This window comes from Rhinopithecus bieti, unplaced genomic scaffold (genome assembly GCF_001698545.2).
Source record: "Rhinopithecus bieti isolate Rb0 unplaced genomic scaffold, ASM169854v2 scaffold_57691, whole genome shotgun sequence".
NCBI classification, from domain to species: Eukaryota; Metazoa; Chordata; class Mammalia; order Primates; family Cercopithecidae; genus Rhinopithecus; species Rhinopithecus bieti.
In genome coordinates, this window is record NW_016824383.1 from 3,920,224 (window position 1) to 3,942,894 (window position 22,671).

Consider the following 22,671-nt stretch of genomic DNA (forward strand, 5'->3'; position numbering starts at 1 on the left):
CTCCCTCCCTCCCTCCCTCCCTCCCTTCCTTCCTTCCTTCCTTCCTTCCTTCCTTTCTTCCTTCCTTCCACTGAGTTTCACTCTTAATGCCCAGGCTGGAGTGCAATGGCTGGATCTTGGCTCACTGCAGCCTCTGCCTCCTGGGTTCAAGCGATTCTCCTGCCTCAGCCTCCTGAGTAGCTGAGATTACAGGCATGCGCCACCATGCGCAGCTAATTTTTGTACTTTTAGTAGAGATGGAGTTTCTCCATGTTGGTCAAGCTGGTCTCAAACTCCTGACCTCAGGTGATCCGCCTGCCTCGGCCTCCCAAAGTGCTGCCACTACAGGCCTGAGCCAGCGTGCCCAGCCAAGGCTTATTTTCTATTAATTGGCTCATTAAACAAAAAAGGCTTAGTAGATAGAAGAATTGAGTCATTCATGAAACTGTTTTACAATTAAGATACAACTTTGTTTTGTTAAGAAAAGATAGACTAAAAGAGAGAATTCCAGAAGTATTTTGATTTTAGAAGGTAGAAAGAATCTCTAGTAATTTAGTTTTTAAATAGATAGCGGGAAGGGAAAGTAAGGAAATAATTTAAATTGACGCATTCAAGTTTTTAATAATATAGGAAGGAAAATGGGACCCAGTTCAACAAGACATGCTTGTGTTACTGTGAAGGTTGCCATCTATTTCTGACAACTCAAGTGCTTGTATGCTATGAACTTTCAAAAGAAGAAAACTTAACATCTTGATGAAGACCTGTAGGATGGATCACTATACACTCCAACATCATGGAGAAAGCAAATGTACTTCAGTAGATTAAGCAGTTAATCTTAGAGTTAACGTAACAGTATTTTACTTCTCTCAGCAATAATCAGTCTCATTGATAAATACGCAATAATTTTTATTTTTGCTGCTCCTCCAGTTCTGAGGCTAATCTAATAAGGACTACAACAAATCCTCATCAGCTCTATGACAATTTTTGTTTTATTTTAGGGTCTTCAGCTTGATCTCTAAATTTTTACTTAACAGATGTGAAATTAGAAATGAAGATTTATGCATGGAGGTTCATGAAAATAGTTTTATCTTCGGTGGCAGTCATTCATGACAAGCAATTTGGGAGATTTGTGTGGACCTTTTCCATGGTGTTTTAATCTGAAACATGTATTTCAGATTAAAAAAAAAAAGAGAGATAGGACCTCGTTCTGTCACCCAGGCTGGAGTGCAGTGGTGCGACCATGGCTCTCCAGCCTCGACTTCTTGGGCTCAAGTGATCCTCCCACCTCAGGCTCTGGAATAGTTGGGGGACTATAGGTGTGCATCACCCCTGGCTAATTTTTTATCTTTTGTAGAGATGGGGCTCACTGTGTTGCCCAAGCTGGTTTCAAACTCCTGGGCTCAAGCAGTCCTCCTGCCTTGGCCTCCAGGAGTGCTGGGATTATAGACATGAACCAATGCTCCTGGCCGTGAACCATGTTTTTCCAGCAAAGAGATTTTCTCAAATAATGTAAGAGTATCTGTCTCTTTGTTTAAAAATATTGTTTTTAGGCCAGGCGCAGTGGCTCACACCTGTAATCCCAGCAGTTTGCGAGGCCAAGGTGGGCAGCTGAGGTCAGGAGTTTGAAACCAGCCTGGCCAACATGGCAAAACCTCATCTCTACTAAAAATACAAAAATTAGCCGGACTTGGTGGCAGGTGCCTGTGATCCCATCTACTTGGGAGACTGAGGCATGAGACTCACTTGAACCAGGGACACAGAGATTGCAGTGAGCCGAAATCATGCCATTGCACTCCAGCCTGGGTGACAGAGCAAGACTCCGTCTCAAAAAAAAAAAAAAATCCTTTTCTTGTTAATTTTACATTTTTCTTTGTTTTCTAAAATGCTGTTTGTTGTTGTTGTTGTTGTTGTTGTTGTTTTGAGATGGAGTTTTGCTCTTGTTGTCCAGGCTGGAGTGCAGCAGTGTGATCTCATCTCATTGCCACCTCCGTGTCCCAGGCTCAAGAGATTGCCGTGTCTCAGCCTCTCAAGTAGCTGGGATTATAGGCACATGGCACCATGCCCAGCAAATTTTTGTAGTTTTAGTAGAGATGGGGTTTCACCATGTTGACCAGACTGGTCTCGAACTCCTGATCTCAGGTGATTCACCAACCTCTGCCTCCCTAAGTGGTGGGATTATAGGCGTGAGCCACTGCGCCCGACCTGTATAAACCTTTAATATAATTTTCATGTATGTCCCTATTTCACAGCTGAAATGTTGATTTTTGTTATACAAAGGTTAACATTTGGGCAAGTTTGTTTTCTACTATTGTGATGAAAAAAAGTCGTATTTTAACATGTTCACACCACATTGACTGGAAAGGACTTGAACTCTTTAACCACAAATAGTATAATACTTTTACAGAATTTTTCTGATGCAGTAATAGTATCTAAAATTATTGTTTAGCACTATATTACTTACTATGTCACCAAGCACTAGGAATGTTTGGAGTAGGCTCATAAATTATTTTTTTAAACTCTTCTAAAATAACAATTTAGAAAATGAGAAAATACTTAAAGGTAGAAAGATAAAATTATTGCTGGCTGGGCGTGGTGGCTCCCACCTGTAATCCCAGCGCTTTGGGAAGCCGAGGTCGGCGGATCACCTGAGATCGGGAGTTCGAGACCAGCCTGACCAACATGGAGAAACCCCGTCTCTGCTAAAAAAATACAAAATTAGCCAGGCATGGAGGCACATGCCTATAATCCCAGCTACTCGGGAGTCTGAGGCAGGAGAATCGCTTTAATCTGGGAGGCAGAGGTTGCGGAGCCGAGATTGTGCCATTGCACTCCAGCCTGGGCACCAAGAACGAAACTCCATCTCAAAAACAAAAAAAAAGAAAAGAAAAAAGAAAGATAAAATCATTAATATTATAGTGTGTTCTCTTTTAGTCTTTTAAAAATGTCTCCATACATTTAAAAAAATTTTAGTCCTGCTTAAGTAGTTTTTAATAGTAGGTTCTCTGTTGCGTTTAACTTTTCTTAGTGATGTTAATATTTTATAGAGAATCTTAAAGTAATTAATTGATCCTTTTCACTCTCAAGTTTCTAAGTCATGTCATAAATATGGGATTGATTTTTTGAAAGTAAGGGTACACATTGAAATTAACATGCCGTAAACTGGTTGAGTGTGTTGGATTTCCTTGTTTAGTAACAAACAACTGAGTGAAACTATCTAGACTAATTGGTGTGGAATTTAAAATACATGAATATTTTGTAATAGTATATCAGTGTTGATTGAATTTCCTCTGCTCATTTCCAACTTGGCTTTCTGTAATCAAAGAGTTGCACATTTAGTTAGAGAATAATTTTTTCTATGTTGCGGATCACCAGTTGCGTTAATGGGAACACAAAAGTAAAAGAGACGCTGTAAAACTTCAGTTGTAAAACTCTTAAATAAGCCACAATGGTTCTAGTTCGTGTTAACAGTTATAGAGAACTGAAAATAAACTAAATTATGCTAAATATATTATTTGAAATAAAAAATGTGTTACATTTTAAAAATATTTTCTCCGAACAAATTAAATCCTCCTTAGGAGGGAATGAGTTAGGGGTTGAAAAAACCTGGTAAAAGGCTTTCACAAATAAATAGGTTCAATCCTACTTTTTGCCATTGTTCAGTTGCTTTTTTCACACTTTATTCCTTTATTTTCCAAACATAATTTGAATATCCACTATGTGCCAAATACTGTGCCAAAGATACTAAGAAGTGGTCCTTATTAGAGAATTCATAGTCCCAGGCATGACAGTTAACCCCAGCAAGATTGACAGTCTGTTGATCCTACCACCCTTTACGTCTCCACCCCACTTAATGCACTCAGTCTTCTCTTAATATTGCTTACATTTGCTGGCATTTATTATTATAATCACTTCTTTTGACTCCAGCTCTTATTTTTCTCTCCTTTTGCTTTATAGTACTCATCTGACAAAACCACAAGAACCTTGATTAAATCTAACCCTCCTGCTCCTTGCCTGCACCTGTGCAGCTGATCCTGGTTGGAGTAAAGCAAGCAACCACAATGACTGTTCTTATTTTAAATTCGTAACTCTGAACCTCAAGTGGGTCCTTAATTCTTTATGTCCTTCTTCCATTCACTCTCCTAGTTTCTTAGAAGACTATTTCATACTGCTGCTTACGTCTTCACATCCCCAGCATCTCTTCCCTATCCTCATTTTCAGCTGGTGACCTTGCTTTGTACCTGCTGAGAGATAGAAACAAGAAAAACATTTCTACACACTTCATTAGATCTGCCTATCTAACTGCATTTGCTGCCACATTCTCTGTGTTTTCATCTTTCGCTATAGATACACAATCATGCTACTGTCTGAAGCCAGTCTTCATAACTATCCCTTCTTGCCTGATCGAAGACATGGCCCATTTTCTCGTTCTGTTCTAAGTCATTCCCACTACTTACAGATTTGTGGTTATTTGTCCTATCTCAAGGAAAATCTTTTCTGGAGCCTGACTTCTACTGTGACATTTCTTCACTCTGTTTTCATTCAGCAGAACTGTTTGAAAGTTACCTACACTTGTTACTCAGTTTATCTTCTTTTTCTTTGTAAACCCACTCTCATCAACCTTTTGTTCATTGTGTCTCCACAACTGTTCTTACCAGGAACACTGGTGACCCTTTGTTGATAAATTCCTCCTGCTTTTCTTGCCCTCTTACGTGCCTTGTCAGTGGCCTAACGGTCAGTTGATCACTCCTTCCATGATATGCTTTGCTTGGGCTCCAGCTGCTCCAGCTACAACCGTTTTTCTTGTTTATTTTCCTTTTCTTTCTTTCTTTCTCAAAATTGAGAAACCACTCCTCAATTATCTTTTGTCTCTTCCTCATCTTTGTGTGTTTTCTCCCTTCTAATTGTTCCCCTGTTTCTTTCTGATACCCGTTTAACATTTTTTTTTTGTTTCTGTTCCTATTTTTCCAATCCTAACTTGAGTCACAATTCTGATACTGAATTTTTCTGAATTATTTTTCTGAGCCAGAGGAATTTGATCTCCTGGAATATAACTTTCACCTAGGACTCTGGGTAAATTCTTTCCCTTCAACTCTCCTCCACCTCTTTTTCTTTTTTTCTTCATCATCCAAGCTTTCTACATCAGGACTACATTATGTATTATTACAAAACTGAACCTAATTTTAAAATATGAAAAAAATTTCTGTTTCATGTCTATTCTCCTGTTATCACTTACCACATCTAGAAAAGTATTCATTTGGCATATGGTAAGTACTAAATGAATGTTGATCTAAATTGGACCTCCCGACAACAAGATGGAAGTAGAGCAGAAGTTAAAATTCAAATAAAAGCCACTGGGTCACTGGTTTTTTAAAGTGATACCTATAATAGGGGATTGGGATAGATATGGCTTGACCCTCTCACTGGAGCTGCTTCTCACCTCATTTATATATAACTCTGTGTTTCACTTTCTAAGGAACTGTCAGACTTTTCCACAGAGACGACACCGTTTTACATTCTCACCAGCAATGTGTTAGGGTTCCAGTTTCTCTGCAGCCTTGCCAACACTTGTTATTCTCTATTTTAAAAAATTTGGAGGTTATAGCCATTCTAGAGAGTGTGAAGTAGTATCTCACTGTGCTTTGATTTGCGTTTGCCTAATGACTAGAGTTGAACATTTTTCTTGTACTTATTAGCCATTTGTATATCTTCTTTAGAGGAACGTCCCTTCAAGTTTTTGCCATTTTTGAATTGGTCAGTTGTTTTGTTGTCATTGAATTGTAATTCTTCATATATTCTAGATGTTATTCCCTTACCAGATACGTGATTTGCAAATGTTTCTTTTGTTGCCTCTGTTTTTGATGTTATTTCCAAAGAAACATTGCCAAATCCAGTGTTCTGAAGATCTTCCTGTATGTTTTCTTCTAAGAACTTCATAGTTTTAGCTGTAATGTTTACATCTTTGATCTAATTTGAGTTCATATTTATATATAATATATGTGACCTCTTTGGGTTGCATAAAGAGCCTATCTCTTAGCAAACAAAATGGAGTCAAGACTGAGAGACTGGAATGAATTTGATTGGAAATAATAATTTTCTGTGACTTTTTAGCTATTCTTAGTCTCCTTTTGTCCTTAAAAAATTTTTAATGTCACTTTTCAACTTAATTGCTTTGTTCTTTCCTGCTCTAAAATGTTTTGTGTCCTTCATTTTTTTTCTTTTTTCTTTTACTTCCATGTAATCTGATCCCTGCTATACTTCAGTTGTGTATGCCATTGGATTTGGGAATATTGAAATAGAGTACAGAGTTGTTCTACTCATCTTCTTTGAAACAATTGTCCTGGTAATGTTAGAAAGCAACTAGGAAATTGTCTGCCTTGTTTCTATAGTACAGAAGTCAGAGGCCTATAAAATGACCATTTGACAGTGGTTTCCATTGTCTGTAAATTTGTATTAAAAGAGAGTGACTTTTGAAAGTTAACCATAGTTTTTGAGTACAAATGAACATAAACATTTCCTTCATGAAAAAAAGATGATAATTCAGTTATGTGTTGTACTCAAATGGGCTTTAATTTTTCTTTGTGTATTCATCTTAGAGTGTTTACTAAACTTGGACCTGTTTCATTGAGTAGTTTTGTAGATTGGCAGGTACATTGGTATTTTTGTCTAAATGTGCACAAATAACTAATTCCATACATTTATCAAATATTAACAGAATATACTTTTGGGGAATTTTTAAAAACTTAGCACCTGCATTATAATATGCAATTAATACCACAGTTAACTATTGCAGTTGTCTTTGTAAGCTTTGGTAAAATGCTGTATTCGTGTTCTTATTATTACATATTACTCTGCCTAAAGACCTATACTTCAGTTTCATTTTATAGAGTTATATTGCTTGGGAAAACCTATTGATATAATTACTATACCATTCTGTTGAGCTGTTTATGTCAACTCTTAAATATGACTATGCTATAATTTTAATTCATGGTTCTATCATTCTGCTGTTATATTCTTAAGTATGAGGAATACCATTCCTGTCTCTCTGATGTAGATTTAAGTGTTATATGAAGTAGAAATATGAAATGTTTATATCATACTTAGGAAATTTTATTTTGTTTTTATTTTATTTTATTTTATTTTATTATTTTATTTATTTATTTTTTTTTTATGTTTGAGGAGAGTCTCGTTCATTGCTCAGGCTAGAGTGCAGTGGCTACGATCTTGGTCCACTGCAACTCCGCCTTCTGGGTTTCAAGCAAATTCTCTGCTCAGCCTCCCGAGTAGCTGGGACTACAGGCATGTGCCACCAATGCCACGGCTAATTTTTGTATTTTTAGAGAGATGAGGTTTCCCCATGCTGGTCAGGCAGGTCTTGAAATCCTGACCTCATAATCCGCCTGCCTCGCCTCCCAAATGTTAGGATTACAGGTGTGGCCACTGCACCTGGCAGGATTTATATTTTGAATTACATATACTTACTTTTTTGTTTCATTTATTATAGGTACATTATAAAATATTAATTTGTGATCAGTTGTTATTTTCATAGTCTTGTTTTAGATATTTCAGATTAAATACATATAAATTGAGATTATATAAAAATTCATACAGTAGGTAAATATTGATAAAATTGCTTATGAATATTTATAATTAATAACGATTAATACTGCTTTTATCTTGACTTGGTGTTTTTTTCTATTATTTTGTCATACTTTTATTTAATTCAGGAGGGGAAATCCCTTTCCTTACTAAAACAGCACAGATTTCCACTTTAGATGTGAGGTTCTTAAAAACTAAATAAGTTGGCCGGGCGTGGTGGCTTATGCCTGTAATCCCAGCACTTTGGGAGGCCAAAGCTGGTGGATCATGAAGTTGGGAGATCGAGACCATCCTGGCTAACACGATGAAACCCTGTCTCTATTAAAAGTACAAAAAATTAGCCGGGCATGGTGGCAGTTGCCTGTAGTCCCAACTACTCGGGAGGCTGAGGCAGGAGAATGGCGTGAATCCGGGAGGTGGAGCTTGCAGTGAGCCGAGATCATGCCACTGCACTCCAGCCTGGGTGACAGAGTGAGACTCTGTCTCAATTAAAAACAACAACAACAAAAAACTAAATAAGTTAATTATGTGACATACATTAACTTTTTTGATTATAGAGAGGCAAGATACAAAATACATATTGTGCAACAATTATTAAATGAATCTATTCATTATAGAAAACAATATAGTTGATTTTAACATTTACTTCATGATTGGTTATTAGATTTTTATCTTATAATCTATACATATTTCAAAGAGGTTTTAAGTAATAATTTGATTTTACTTGTTATTTTAAAATACTTTTATTCTGCATGCTATATATTTTAAATCTCTAAGACTGTGCTTTTTAGGTGTATATTAACTATATGCTGATAATATTTCTTTTAAAATTGGGTTTAAGAAGAACCAAAAGCTGAACTGATGTGGGCATATTAACCATTTTGGTAGTATATCTGATCGATTAACGTTCTTTTCTGTTTTTATTATTACGGAATGATTTCTTACATAATTTGCCAGTGCATCCATACAAAAGCCATAAAGTTTTCTTTTTAGAAATCCTATTTTCTGTGGTGAGAGCAAGTATGCTGTGGTCTCTGAATGGTATCTTTTAGTTTTGTGTGAATATTTTTAAACATTTGAAAAATCAAATATTTGTATGGTGGGCTTCTTTCAGAAAGTTTCAGGTTTGTATACACAATTTGTCATTACTGTTTAGTGTTGTCTTCTTTTGTTGAATTGTAAGCTCCTCGCAGACGAGCTGTTTGTTGATTCATTGCTGAGTACCCAGTGCCTAGTGCAGACTCTGTTATTACATAATAGGTACCTAAGAGGTGTTTGTCAGATGAATACGTGCACATGTGTACTTACAATCTTGGAGTCTCATATAATTTTTCATTCTACGGCCAGGCATGGTGGCTCATGCCTGTAATCCCAGCACTTTAAGAGGCTGAGGCGGGGCGGATCACCTAAGGTCAGGAGTTCAAGACCCGCCTGGCCAACATGGCAAAACCCAGTGTCTACTAAAAATACAAAAATTAGCCAGATGTGGTGGCACACACCTGTAATCCCAGCTGCTCAGGAGGCTGAGGCAGGAGAATCACTTGAACCTGAGAGGCGGAGGTTGCAGTGAGCTGAGATCGCACCATTGCACTCCAGCCAGGGTGACAGAGCAAGACTCCATCTCAAAAAAAAATTAAAAAAAAAAAAAAAAAATTCATTCTACTTCATTTTGGTAGGTCAGGGAACATATTAGATCTTCAGAAGTTAAATGAGTTTATCATGCATATGTTCTTTTATGTTTGTTTTGTTAGTTGAATGTTAAGTGATCTCAATAGAAATATTCTCAGACAAGTCACATATATACCTTGGAAATATTTTCCTTAGTACTTTAGATAAATATTCAATGAGATACTTGTTTAGATTCCATCTGTAGAATTAATTATATTGACTATTGATAACTGAATTGAAAAAGTATAGGCTAATCACTGTCTTAATTTTCTAACTCAATATTTTTTTTTAATATTTGTTTCAATACTTTTTGTTTGTTTCAGTATTTCTTTTAAATGGAAGCTTTTAGTAATGCTCTTTCCCTTGTGCCCTGCAAAATTAATTTATTTCCTGTTGTGAAAAGGCCAATTATGATCTTGTAATTGTAATTCCTAAAGGTTAAGACCAGTTAAAGCCAGGATAGATAAACTATCCTGGACTGTATATATATGTGTATATTATGTATATATATAAAATACAACCCAGTCTACCTTAATTTTCTCATTTTCAGAAAACTGCATTGCTTGAATCTAAAATTGCAAGACAATGTTTTTTATTTTATTTTGCGTATATTTTTGGGACAGTGTCTCGCTCTGTTGCCCAGGCCGTAGTGCAGTAGTGCAATCTTGGCTCACTGCAACCTCTGCCTTCTGGATTCAAGTGATTTCCTGCCTCAGTCTCCCGAGGAGCTGGGATTACAGGCATGCGCCACCATGCCCAGCTGATTTTTGTATTTTTAGTAGAGGTGGGCTTTTGCCATGTTGGCCAGGCTGGTCTGGAAGCATTTTCAAACCAAAAGGTTTGTATTTAACTTACTTACTAAGATTATTGTATTCTGCCAGACACGGTGGCTCACACCTACAATCCCAGCACTTTGGGGGGCCAAGGTGGGCGAATCACTAGAGCCCAGGAGTTTGAGACCAGCCTGAGAAACATAGTGACACCGTCTTTCTACAAAATACAAAAAAATTATCCAGGTGTGGGGGTGCATGCCTGGAGTCCCAACTATTCAGGAGTCTGAAGTGGGACAATTGATACTGGTAGGTCAAGGCTGCAGTGAGCCAGGATGGCACTACTGCACTCCAGCCTGGGCAACGGAGACTCTATATGAATAAGAAGAAGGAAAAAAAAGATTCTCATATTCCTTAAGAATGTACTTTCAGGGATGAATAGATATCTTACTTGACATGGTACCCCAAGGATAAATTAAGAAATATTTTATGGCCTTCTATATCTTAGCTGCAGTTTCACTCTTCGCCACTTCCTTTACAGTTATTTTATTTTATTTTGTTTTATTTGAGATAGAGCCTTGCTGTGTCACCCAGGCTGGAGTGCAGTGGTGTGATCTTGGCTCACTGCCACCTCTGCCTCCCAGGTTCAAGTGATTCTCCTGACTCAGCCTCCCAAGTAGCTGGGACTACAGGTGCCTGCCACCACATCCAGCTAATTTTTTTTGTATTTTTCTTAGAGACGGGGTTTCACTATGTTGGCCAGTCTTGTCTTGAACTCCTGATCTTGTGATCTGCCCTCCTCGGCCTCCCAAAGTGCTAGGATTACAGGCATAAGCCACTGGGTCTGGCCTATTTTAATTTTTTATGAAATTCAGGATATGTGAACTTGAGCTAAAATTTCCTATTTTCTACCTGCATTGACTATTATCTATTATGTCTAAGGTAAATTTGGTGTTGTCTCTTTTTGATATATACTACATATACTGTATTTTTAAAAGTCTAAATTTATAAAGAAGAAAGGATTAACTGTAACTTTTTGTTGTAGTTCTGAAGTAAGCTTTCATCTTTCAAGCCTGTGCTTCCTTGGTAAGGAATGAGAAATCTTACACACTAATATTACTTTCTTAAATTAATTGGCACCAGTAATTATGCCAGTTTAGTTCTTTCTTAAATAATTGTAATGTCTGTAGGAAATGTGGGGTTTTCATGTAGTTTTTCCCCACATGAATTTTTTTTTATTTTTTGAGATGAGTCTTGCTCTGTCACCCAGGCTAGAGTGCCATAGCGCACGTGGTATCAGCTCACTGCAACCTCTGCTTCTTGGGTTCGAGCTATTCTCCTGCCTCAGCGTCCCAAGTAGCTGGGACTACAGGCGCCCGCTACCACGGCTGGCTGATTTTTGTATTTTTAGTAGAGATATGGTTTCACCATGTTGGCCAGGCTGGTCTCGAACTCCTGGCCTCATGATCTGCCTGCCTCGGCCTCCCAAAGTGCTGGGATTACAGGCGTGAGCCACTGCACCCAGCCTAATTTTTATCTTTTTGTTACAGACGGAGTTTCACTACGTTGGCCAGGCTGGTCTCGAACTCCTGGCCTCAGGTGATCTGCCTGTCTGGGCCTTCCATAGTTCTGGAATTACAGGTGCGAGCCACCATGCCTGGCCTCCCCACATGAATTTGTGTGTATGTGTGTGTGTGTGTTTTTTCCCTATTCTTTGAAAACATCCTGTAGAGAAAATGGAAGGAACACTTGGGTAGTTATCTAATGGGTAAATTACATATACAGAAGGAACATTTCTTATTTTTAAAAACAATGATCCGTTATAGTTATTTAATCTTTTGACCATCTTTGTATTTCTTGTAAGATCTATCAGACAACTAAAATGCTATTTAAAATCTCATTAGGTTTTGAAATTCTTGTCTGCCAATATGTTTGTGTCAGTAGTCTCAGCTTGTATTTGGTAAGGACATTTGTAATTTGAAAAAGCTTCCTCAACCAAAATTCTCACATGTTATTTTCACCTTTTCTTCCTCTTTATGTCACTGGTTTCTCACTCTTCATGAAGCTTAGTCTGAATAGGGCCTGGAATGCCCCCACTGTTATTTTCGCGTTAGAATCTTTTAACGGGCAGTCCATTTCCTTCTCTTCTCTAATTCTCCACAGGAGTGCTTTTTGGCAAGCACTCGAATTCACTTTCATTGTTGGAATTTCTTAACTTGTGAAATAAAGTCCCTGATAAATTTTTTTTTTTTTTGAAACAGAGTCTCGCTCTGTTGCCCGGGCTGGAGTGCAGTGGCCGGATCTCAGCTCACTGCAAGCTCCGCCTCCCGGGTTCCCGCCATTCTCCTGCCTCAGCCTCCCGAGTAGCTGGGACTATAGGCGCCCGCAACCTCGCCCGGCTAGTTTTTTGTATTTTTTAGTAGAGACGGAGTTTCACTGTGTTAGCCAGGATGGTCTCGATCTCCTGACCTCGTGATTCGCCCGTCTCGGCCTCCCACAGTGCTGGGATTACAGGCTTGAGCCACCGCGCCCGGCCGATAAATTTTTAAGATATACTCTAGTTCTAAAAGTTACTGGTTTTGATGACAGTAACAATACTGTGTAACTCTATTTTATACAAAGAGCATAACTGGCCAGGTTAAAAAAAATGCAAAAGCTTAGTGTCTAAACAAGGGAATACCTGAATAAACAAATAAAAGCACTGAGAAAGTAGAATAGAAAGAAGTCAAATAACAGAAGAGTCATAATATTAGCTAATACTTACATATCTGTAAGTTAGATCTATAAATATATTATACATTATGTTTGCTGTTAGATTACATTATTACTCTATAGTAAGTTTTCAAGGAATTTCTTAAAACTATACAGAATATTCCGTGAGAATTTTTTTGTTTTGTTTCTTGAGATGGAGTCTTGCTTTCTCACCCAGGCTGGAGTGCAATGGCACGATCTCAGCTTACTGCAACCCCCACCTCCCAGGTTCAATCAATTATCCAGCCTCAGCCTCCTGAGTAGCTAGGATTACAGGAGTGCGCCATCATGCCTGGCTAATTTTTGTGTTTTTGTAGAGATGGGGTTTCACCATGTTGGCCAGGCTGGTCTCGATCTCCTGACCTCAGGTGATCTGCCCACCTCAGCCTTCCAAAGTGTTGGGATTACAGGCGTGAGCCACTGTGCCCAGCCCCATGAGAATTTTAAAACAAATTTTTTCCAGAATAGTAAGGGCATACTCTTTATTAGAACTATGTATGTAGTTTGTTTCATCTAATTTAGTAATTTATTTTTTTGTGTGTGTTCTGCCTGCCAACACACGTTTGACACCTAAAGTCACTACTCAAAATTTTTCTGACATCCAGTCCTCTTGTACCATCCTTTTTTTATAATTGAGTAGAAGAGAACATGATCACTATGTAGGATTTATGGAGCTTAGGCAGTGGGCCCCAGCCTGTACCATTCCAAGCATCCATCATTTTATTATTTATGTATATGTTCTTGCCACCTTGTTCTTAAGAGAATTTAAACAACATACATTATCTCTGAGTAATAAAGGAATCTTCCTTTATCACGGTGTAATGCCTTACCCATGAGGCAGTAACTGTTTTTCCTTGTTTGATGTGTTGGGTGATGCAGGTAAAATATACAAATGTACAATATCATGTATGTATTCTTAAATTGAAAACTATTTTACCCTACTTCAAAATATAATTGATAACAAAATCCAGGTTGAATTGAGTCAGTTTTTTATTGATAGTAAAAAATGTCTGGTATAAAACTAGCTACAGAACAGATAGCCTTTGGTTAAGAAAGGTAAAACATGATTATAACTTTGTTTAGCCCACATTAATGTTATGTGCAGCCATCATGAACTGACTTCAGTTTCTCTCATAAAAAATTAGAAAGCTTGTTTTGTTTTCTTTTAAAAACAAAGTTGCTATCTTGACTTCTTTCCATAGTTATTCAAATAGAGCAACTTCTAGGAGTTCATATTGAAATGTGCAGAGGGTGGAGGTGTTTTCGTTTCCCACCATGCCCCCAATTTTGGAAGGAAGTAAATTGCTTTCCTAAGCGTTATACAATTCTTGGTATTAATAGGAAAGGTAGAAGTACTGCTGCAAATATATAGATGGATGCTACAGTGCCAGGTGTAAGTACCAAAAGGAGTGTGTTTAGTAGAAGAACACTTGCTTTAAAGCTTTTCAACGTACTTATCATATATTTGTACTTACACCTGTACTTACCATATATTTCTATCAAAAAAACCCATATATGGTACGTAGCATTATTTTTTATTTTATTTTTAAATTGTAGTCTTATTTTATACAGAAGTAAACTAAGCCTTGGACTGAGAATGAGTTGATCAGGACCACATAACTAGTAAGCAGGAATTACGTTAAGTCTGTCCTAAAGCTCATTCCATTCCCTCTTATTCTTATTACGGCCCTCAGCATCTTCCAGCATATAAACAGAACCCCTTGCATGGGGATGAATCCTCAGCTTTTCTGGCTTTTACTGGCTACAAGCCAGTAGTTTGTACCAGCGGAATAACCGCCCAGGAGTTTGCTACAGATACTTTCTAGGCCTATGCTAGAGTAAGAATATAATTTATTAGTCAGTTTGCTTCTTGATTTGGGGACTTTGTTACTTCCTTTTAATACCTCTAATAATGAGGACATTTTAATTTAAAAGCTCATTTTCAGGTGTCCATGTTCTAGAGTTAAAAATATCAGTGAGTTTTCTGTTTTCTGTGAGTAATGTGTGTAACTTTGAACACAAGAAGAGAATGTGAATTCATTTTTAATGTTTACTTCTTCTAGCTGTCATACTTCTTGAATGAATGAAGGGTGAAGAAACTGTCATTCTTTTTTTTTTTTTGCTTTAAACAAATAGTTTCATTGCAGTTAATAGTAACTTGCACCCTATGAAATTGCGAAGACTATCAGCATTGAATCAAGAGGCCATCACAACTGTTGACTCAGCTGTCTGTACATGTAGGAAGCATTTCAGAATACTGAAAAACTTTACAGAGTAATGTTTTTCTAGTATTTTATGAGCATTTTTTTTTTCTAGTTGATTTTGCATTATCTATACATTACAATGCGATGCTTTTCTTTTTTTTTTTTTTTTTGAGATGGAGTCTCGCTCTGTCGCTCAGGCTGGTGTGCAGTGGCACGATCTCTGCTCATTGCAAGTTCCACCTCCCAGGTTCACGCAATTCTCCTGCCTCAGCCTCCCGAGTAGCTGGGACTACAGGTGCCCACCACCATGCCCGGCTAATTTTTTGTATTTTTAGTAGAGACGGGATTTTACCGTGTTAGCCAGGATGGTCTCAATCTCCTGACTTCATGATCTGCCCGCCTCGGACTCCCAAAAGTGCTGGGATTACAGGCATGAACTACTGCTCCCGGCCATAATACAGTGCTTTTCTATTACACAATGCCATTTAAAACTGAAGCTATTACCTTAGCTTTCTGATTTGTCTAGAGAAAAATTGCCTACCTGCTGCTTAAGAACCAAACAAAGTAAAACAAAATGTAGAAAATACTGTGATTTATCTTAATACTTACTGTAGAGATTCAGTTTCTCTTTGTTGTAGCTGAGTAAGCAGTGCTAGTTGAGGAATCATGAGATCATGCTCTCTAGTCTTGGCTCGGCCAGTAGCTAACTTTATGTTCATGGGCAAGTTATTACATCTTCTCTTTGTGCCTTGGTAGCTTGCTCTTCAAACCAGGAAGCTGAGATGATTTCCAAGGTTCTTTCCCTTCTAAAATGTCATGATTCTATGAGTTTCTCTTTAATATGGCATAGGTTATTTCTGTGGTGTATATTGTACATATTTATATTAATTTCCTTTTATTTTAGATACGATGAATGGATTAAAGCAGATAAAATAGTAAGACCTGCTGATAAAAATGTGCCAAAGATAAAACATCGGAAGAAAATAAAGGTAAGTGCTTGGTTTTACTACACACTATTAGCTCTTTAAAAGAAGTTTTCCTGCAAATGATTCAATTAAATACATGTTAGTGTTATACTTTATTGAAATAGCACATTTTTCAAATGCTAGATTTGTATATAATTAATTTTGTCAGGTTAGGGAAAGCATTTTAGAAACAGTACTGAATGATCTTTGAGACTTTTTCAGTTGCAACATTATATAAAGCCACTTAACCAGATTTTATTTATCCATTTTTGCCATTTCCTTCCCCTCTGGTTCCCAACCAGGAGCCATAAGGCAGTGTGGCTTGAAGACATAGGTTATTATTATAGCTGTAAACCATTCCAAGGAAGAAAAGGCTATCTGGCAACTCCTTTTTCTCATCTTTATCTGATTATAGTTAGTGGCTTAGAATATTTTCACAAGATTTTGTTTGTTTGTTTGAGACAGAGTCTCGCTCTGTCGCCCCGGCTGGAGTACAGTGGTGCAACCTCGGCTCACTGCAACCTCCACCTCCCAGTTCAAGCGATTCTCATGCCTCAGCCTCCCGAGTAGCTGGGATTATAGACACACACCACCACACCTGGCTAATTTTTGTATTTTTAGTAGAGATGGGGTTTCACCATATTGGCCAGGCTGGTCTCGAACTACTGACCTTAGGTGATCCACCTGCCTCGGCCTCCCAAAATGCCAGGATTACAGGCGTGAGCTGCCGCGCCCAGCCCCACAGGATCCTGTTAACCACACAAATGCCATGGGGATTTACTTAGGAGCTCATATGGAAAATTAATGTCACTTTTATGTATGATAGAATTATTCATTCTAAGACTACATTTTCCTAAAAGTTAGATTAGACTAGGTTTTAGAATTTTTTAAATCTTCTTAATGGCTGTGAATAGTACATGTTGTTGAGGTGCTTAATAGTTATTTTGAAATTCAGTCTTCATATTCAAAATGAGATGCTTTTAATATTTACTTTTCTGCTAAATGTTTCTTTAGTGGCCCCAAATAATGAAAGCTTCCCCGCTAAAGTGGTCATTCTTCTTTCACTATAAAATTGGGTCTCTGTTTTACAATTTTCAGTGTAGCAACCCAGTAGTTACAACTCAAGACTTCTCCAACCCCTTTTCATTTCCCTTCTTTACACAAAGGTGTGAAAATTATGCTGCATTTAGTATTGTTTTAGGTACTGAAAGAGTTCTGTTGGGGTAGGGGGACTAAAAATGCCAACGTCTTTACACAAAGCAAGTTTTAGAGTAGCATTTGTAAGGTGGAGGATAAGGGTGGGGAAGATAGGGTGGAGGATAGTGGTGGGAAAACTAATAGATTACTTAAAGAGTTCTTTGTAGGTATTTGCCTCTCTTCAGTTCTTGGCCCCTCCTCCTGCATATTAAAACTCCTGGTCATGAGGGAAGAGGCATGTGAATTTTGAAAAGGCTTCCTAGGTAATATTTTGATAATGTACATCCCCCCATCACTGTATTTCATCTTACTCTAAGAGCCACTATTGTTGAGGCTGCCCTCTGATACACATTGAAAGCCGTATTTGAACTTGAACTCAGGCAGACTATTTCTGTCTTCAGTATGCATGGCAGATTATGACTTTTGGGATAAATTATGAAGTGGTGAAAAGGCCGGCAATAGCAGGAAAATTGGAACAACACTAATCATTTATTGGCTGTGGTAGTCTACTTACATATATGCCTTTTCAGTGTGTTCTGAGAATGAATCTCAGATCCCTAAGGCAGTGGATCTCACTCTTGAACACATTTCAGAATCACTTGGAGGACGACTTAAAACTCAAATTGCTTGGCCTCATTCTGGGCATTTGTGATTCAGTAGATCTGAGGTTGTTTCAAGGAGTTTGCATTTCTAACAAGTTCGCAAGAGATGCTAATATAACTGGGCCAGAGACCACACTTGGAGAACCACTACCCTTAGGCATCTATTATATGTAAGGAATTAACTTATCTTCTCTGCATCTGGAATGATACTAGATATGTATTCTCCTTAGGAGAATTACTCTCACTCAAAGTTTATAGTGTTTACTGCTAACTCAAGCTTCAGAGAGCTTATTTTTCCTATAAATCAAAACAGTTTTTAAGAGTAGTTTCCAGGAAATGTATGTCCCTGCTCATCTATTTGTAAACAAATAATTTGAGAAAATTTCTCATCTTTTCTCAAAACATTAATATGTCACTGAGGTAGGAAGGTTGCCCCTGACTTTTCTTTACAAAAGTACTTGGAATTTTGTCATTCCCAACCCACATATAATGAGATTTTGAAATGACCAGGTTGCAGTTGTTTCTTTTTTTAGTTAGTATTTAATTTAAACATATTGTGATTTTAATTCTGAAGAGTAAGTTGTAGGTTTGCTAGTCCTAATCACCTATCTGATTGCTAATTTGAGTCCTATTATTAAAGTATAAATACAAAACCTTTTGATCATCCTGTGTAGTATTTTCTTAAGTAGCTTTAAAATATTTGGCTGTTTTGAGGGGCTTCTTATATTCTTTCTTTTATGTTAAATATTTAACAACATATTCTATAACAGTGAGTTAAAAGTGAATATTAACATTGTTTCTAATAAGTGCCTTATGATAAATTATGACATACTTTTTTTTCTTAACCTAGAATAAATTAGACAAAGAAAAGACAAAGATGAAAATACTCTCCAAAAAACTGTAAACTTCGGCGCTTGTCCAAGCCACCATTTCAGACAAATCCATCTCCTGAAATGGTATCCAAACTGGATCTCACTGATGCCAAAAACTCTGATACTGCTCATATTAAATCCATAGAAATTACTTCGATTCTTAATGGACTTCAAGGTAAACATAACAGTCGTTCTGTTGCATGCAGGTATTTGATTGTAGTTTATATGAGTCAAATTCTATAAAGGTAATTCAGTGACATTACCAAGTACTATTTTTTCTACCAGAATTTTGTTTGCTCTCTTATTACACGTTGAATCTCTCTCTTTTTTTTTTTTTTGGGACGGAGTCTCACTCTGTCACCCAGGCTGGAGTGCAGTGGTGCGATTTCGGCTCACTGCAAGCTCCATCTCCCGGGTTCACGCCATTCTCCTGCCTCAGCCTCCCGAGTAGCTGGTACTACAGATGCCCGCCACCACGCCCGGCTAATTTTTTGTATTTTTAGTAGAGACGGGATTTCACCGTGTTAGCCAGGATGATCTTGATCTCCTGACCTCATGATCCGCCTGCCTCGGCCTCCCAAAGTGCTGGGATTACAGGCGTGAGCCACCGTGCCCAGCATGCAGGTTGAATATCTCTTAACTGAAATTCTTGGGACCAGAAATGTTTTGGATTTCAGATTTTTTTTGGATTTTGGAATATTTGCATTCCACAAGCCAAATCCAAAAATTCGAAATCTGAAATGCTCCAATGAGTATTACCTTTGAGAATCACGTCAGCACTCAAGAAGTGTGAGATTTTGGAGTCTTCAGATTTTGGATTTGTGATGTTCAACCTGTACTTGACATAAAATCAGCCATTGATTGAGGCCTCGAATTTTTTGTTGCTAGTAGATCCAAGCGCACCATAAAATTTTGGTTAACATTTATAGTATTCAACTTTTAGCATTGTTACTTTAGTTTTTTAATCTTTTCTGTACCATTCTTTCTGTTGCAATGTAAAGCATAGTTTGTGTTATACAACATCAGACCATAAAAGTATACTGACAAGTTGTTGTAAAGAAAACCAAACTTTGTTTGTCCTGATTGTGACTGTTATGATCTGTTTCTTTGAGACAGGGTCTCACTCTGTAGCCTAGGTTGGAGTACAGTGGTACAATCTCAGCTAACTTCAGCCTCAACCTCCTAGACTCTAAAGATCCTCACACCTCAGCCTCCCAAGGAGCTAGGGCTGCAGGTGCATGCCACCATGCCCGGCTAATATTTATATTGTTTCTAGAGACGGGCTTTCGCCCTGTTGACCAGGCTCGTCTTGAGCTCCTAGGCTCAAGCAGTTGGCCTGTCTTAGCCCCCCAGAGTGCTAGCATTACAGGTAGCAGTGACTGCATCTGGACATGACCTTTTTTTTTTTTTTGAGACAGAGTCTCGCTCTGTCACCCAGGCTGGAGTGCAGAGTGGTGCGATCTCAGCTCACTGCAAGCTCCGCCTCCCGGGTTCACGCCATTCTCCTGCTTCAGCCTCCCGAGTAGCTGGGACTACAGGCCACCGCGCCCGGCTAATGTTTTGTATTTTTAGTAGAGACAGGGTTTCACCTTGTTAGCCAGGCTGGTCTTGATCTCCTGACCTGGTGATCCGCCCGCCTTGGCCTCCCAAAGTGCTGGGATTACAGGCTTGAGCCACCGCGCCCGGCTCATGACCTCTTTTATGATGAGATTTTTGCTTAGTATATAAGGCAGAATGAAGTATAGATAATGAAAGCAATGAGGATTAAAGGGGAACTTTATTAAATCTAACTGGCAGGGAAGGGGACATATCTGATCTATGAGATAAAAGAATGGATCTCCATAAAAATATCTTAACATTTCTTATAACTTAAAAGATATTTCATTTTACATACTTTGAATGTAATAGAAGCTAGTTTTTGTTTCTTATTGTAGATGTGTGTTTATATTAACTCATTATTTTATAAACCAAGTGCTGTACTATATTTTTATTTGTTTACTCACCACTGTACTAATGAGGGCAATATTTTAAAATTGAGTTTTAAAACATTTTCCAATGTATCCTACATGTGAATAGTACATGGAAAATACATGTATAGTTTAAAGAACAGTAATAATATGGGTACTAATATGTCTCCACAGTAGCTGTCAAATACTATTTACTTAAACATGTAGTATGTCTCCTCCCAGAAGTAATTATAGTCTGGACTTTTGTGTAATCCTTACTTTACTTTTCTTCAGAATGGAATTACCTATATTTATATTCCTAAGTAATTTTTATTTTACTTCATTTTTTTAGGGTGGTTTTTTGGTTTTGTTTTGTTTTTTTTTTTCTTTTTGAGGCAGAGTCTCACTCTGTTGCCCAGGCTGGAGTGCAGTGGTGCTATCACGACTCACTGCAGCCTTGACCTCCTGGGCCCAAGCGAACTTTCCTCCTCAGCCTCCTAAGTAGCTGGAACTACAGGTGTGTGCCACCATGCCAGGCTAATTTTTGTAGTTTTTGGAGAAATGGGGTTTCACCATGTTGCCCAGGCTTGTCTCAAACTCCTGGACTCAAGCAATCCAATCCACCTGCCTCAGCCTTCCAAAGTGTTAGGATTACAAGCGTGAGCCACTGCACCCAGCCTGTTTTTTAGTTTTTTAAAAACTGAGTAACAAGCATAAGCCTAGTTTCATAAGAAAGCGCAGTTGAAGACTTTTTGAGAATGTTACCTGAATAGAGATTCTAAGCCATACTCTGATTTCAGATTTAGCTTCTTTCTCTGAGAGTTTACAAAAGCCCCTCTAGAGAATTCAGTTGGACAGGTCATAAGCCAGTTCTGGTAAACATAGGGGTCCACTACAGTTAGAATATCTGACACATTTGGTGGGGCATGGTGGCTCACGCCTGTAATCCCAGCACTTTTGGGGGCCAAGGTGGGCAGATTACCTGAGGTCAGGAGTTTGAGACCAGCCTGGCCAACATGGTGAAACCCCGTCTCTCCAAAAAGAAAAAATAATAATAATAATAAAAATTAGCCAGGTGTGGTGGTGGGCGCCTGTAATTCCAGCTTCTTGGGAGGCTAAGGCAGGAAAATCGCTTGAACCTGGGAGGCAGAGGTTGCAGTGAGTCAAGATCACACCATTGCACTCCAGCCTGGGCAGCAAGAGCAAAACTCCATCTTAAAAAAAAAAAAAAAAAGAATATCTGACACATCTGACACATTCACAGTGGATGTTATGTGGGAGTGTGCTCAGTCATAGTAGCAGGCTACTCTGGTTCTCATTCTAGGCTTATGGTGATTTACCCCTATTTTTCACAAGTAGGTCAGAATGTTTTTGCTGGATAAAGTGATGTCATTAGCTGATCTAGGTAGTGGCACATAAGACATGGAAGGGAGAGCTGGAATTTCATTGAAACAAGATAAATATAAATTTTATAAACAAGATAAATATAGATTTTAAAATCCAGTCTGGTTCACTCAGGCATTCAAAGACTACACAGTGGCAGCAGGTAGCTTAATGACAATAGCCTGCAGTATGACTTTCTTTGGAAATAGCACTGCTCTTAGTCTGGACTGGCTTCCCTCTATGTCTGTTGCACAGCTATTTTCCTAGGGAGATCTCGTTTTAGGGATCTCCTTTAATGTAGTTCTTGGAATTCTTTGTTTTTGGCATCTCACGTTCCTGCCCACCCCTATACTTTCATTTTGGTGAAGCACATTCTGTAGTAGCTTCTTAAGAACAAGTGCATGAGAAGGAAGTTTTAGAGATTGGCTGCATTTAAATATTTGTATTTAGTTTTGCAAATAATCTTTATTCTATTCGTAGTTTGACTAGATTGGAAGTTTTTCCTTCAGTATTTTATTGGCAGTGTTGAATTGTTTTTTTTGCTTCCAGTGTTGCTTTTGTGAAGTCCAGAGCTCTTCCAACTCCTGATTCTTTGTGTGTGACTTGTTTTATTCTTCATTTTTTGCTTTTCCCTCTCTGGAATCTTTTTTTTTTTTTCTTTTTTTGAGATGGAGTCTCACTCTGTCGCCCAAGCTGGAGTGTAGTGGCACAATTTCGGCTTACTGCAACCTCTGCCTC

General features: G+C 38.1%; 1 protein-coding gene across 1 annotated transcript in view; it reads left to right on the forward strand.

Moving 5' to 3' along the window:
* The window catches only part of ARID4B (AT-rich interaction domain 4B), a 148,285-nt gene that overhangs the window by 116,968 nt on the left and 8,646 nt on the right, over positions 1-22,671 (forward strand). The window contains 3 exon segments of the mRNA XM_017862266.1: positions 15,873-15,957; positions 18,583-18,611; positions 18,613-18,779. Coding sequence (XP_017717755.1) covers positions 15,873-15,957; positions 18,583-18,611; positions 18,613-18,779 — 281 coding nt within the window.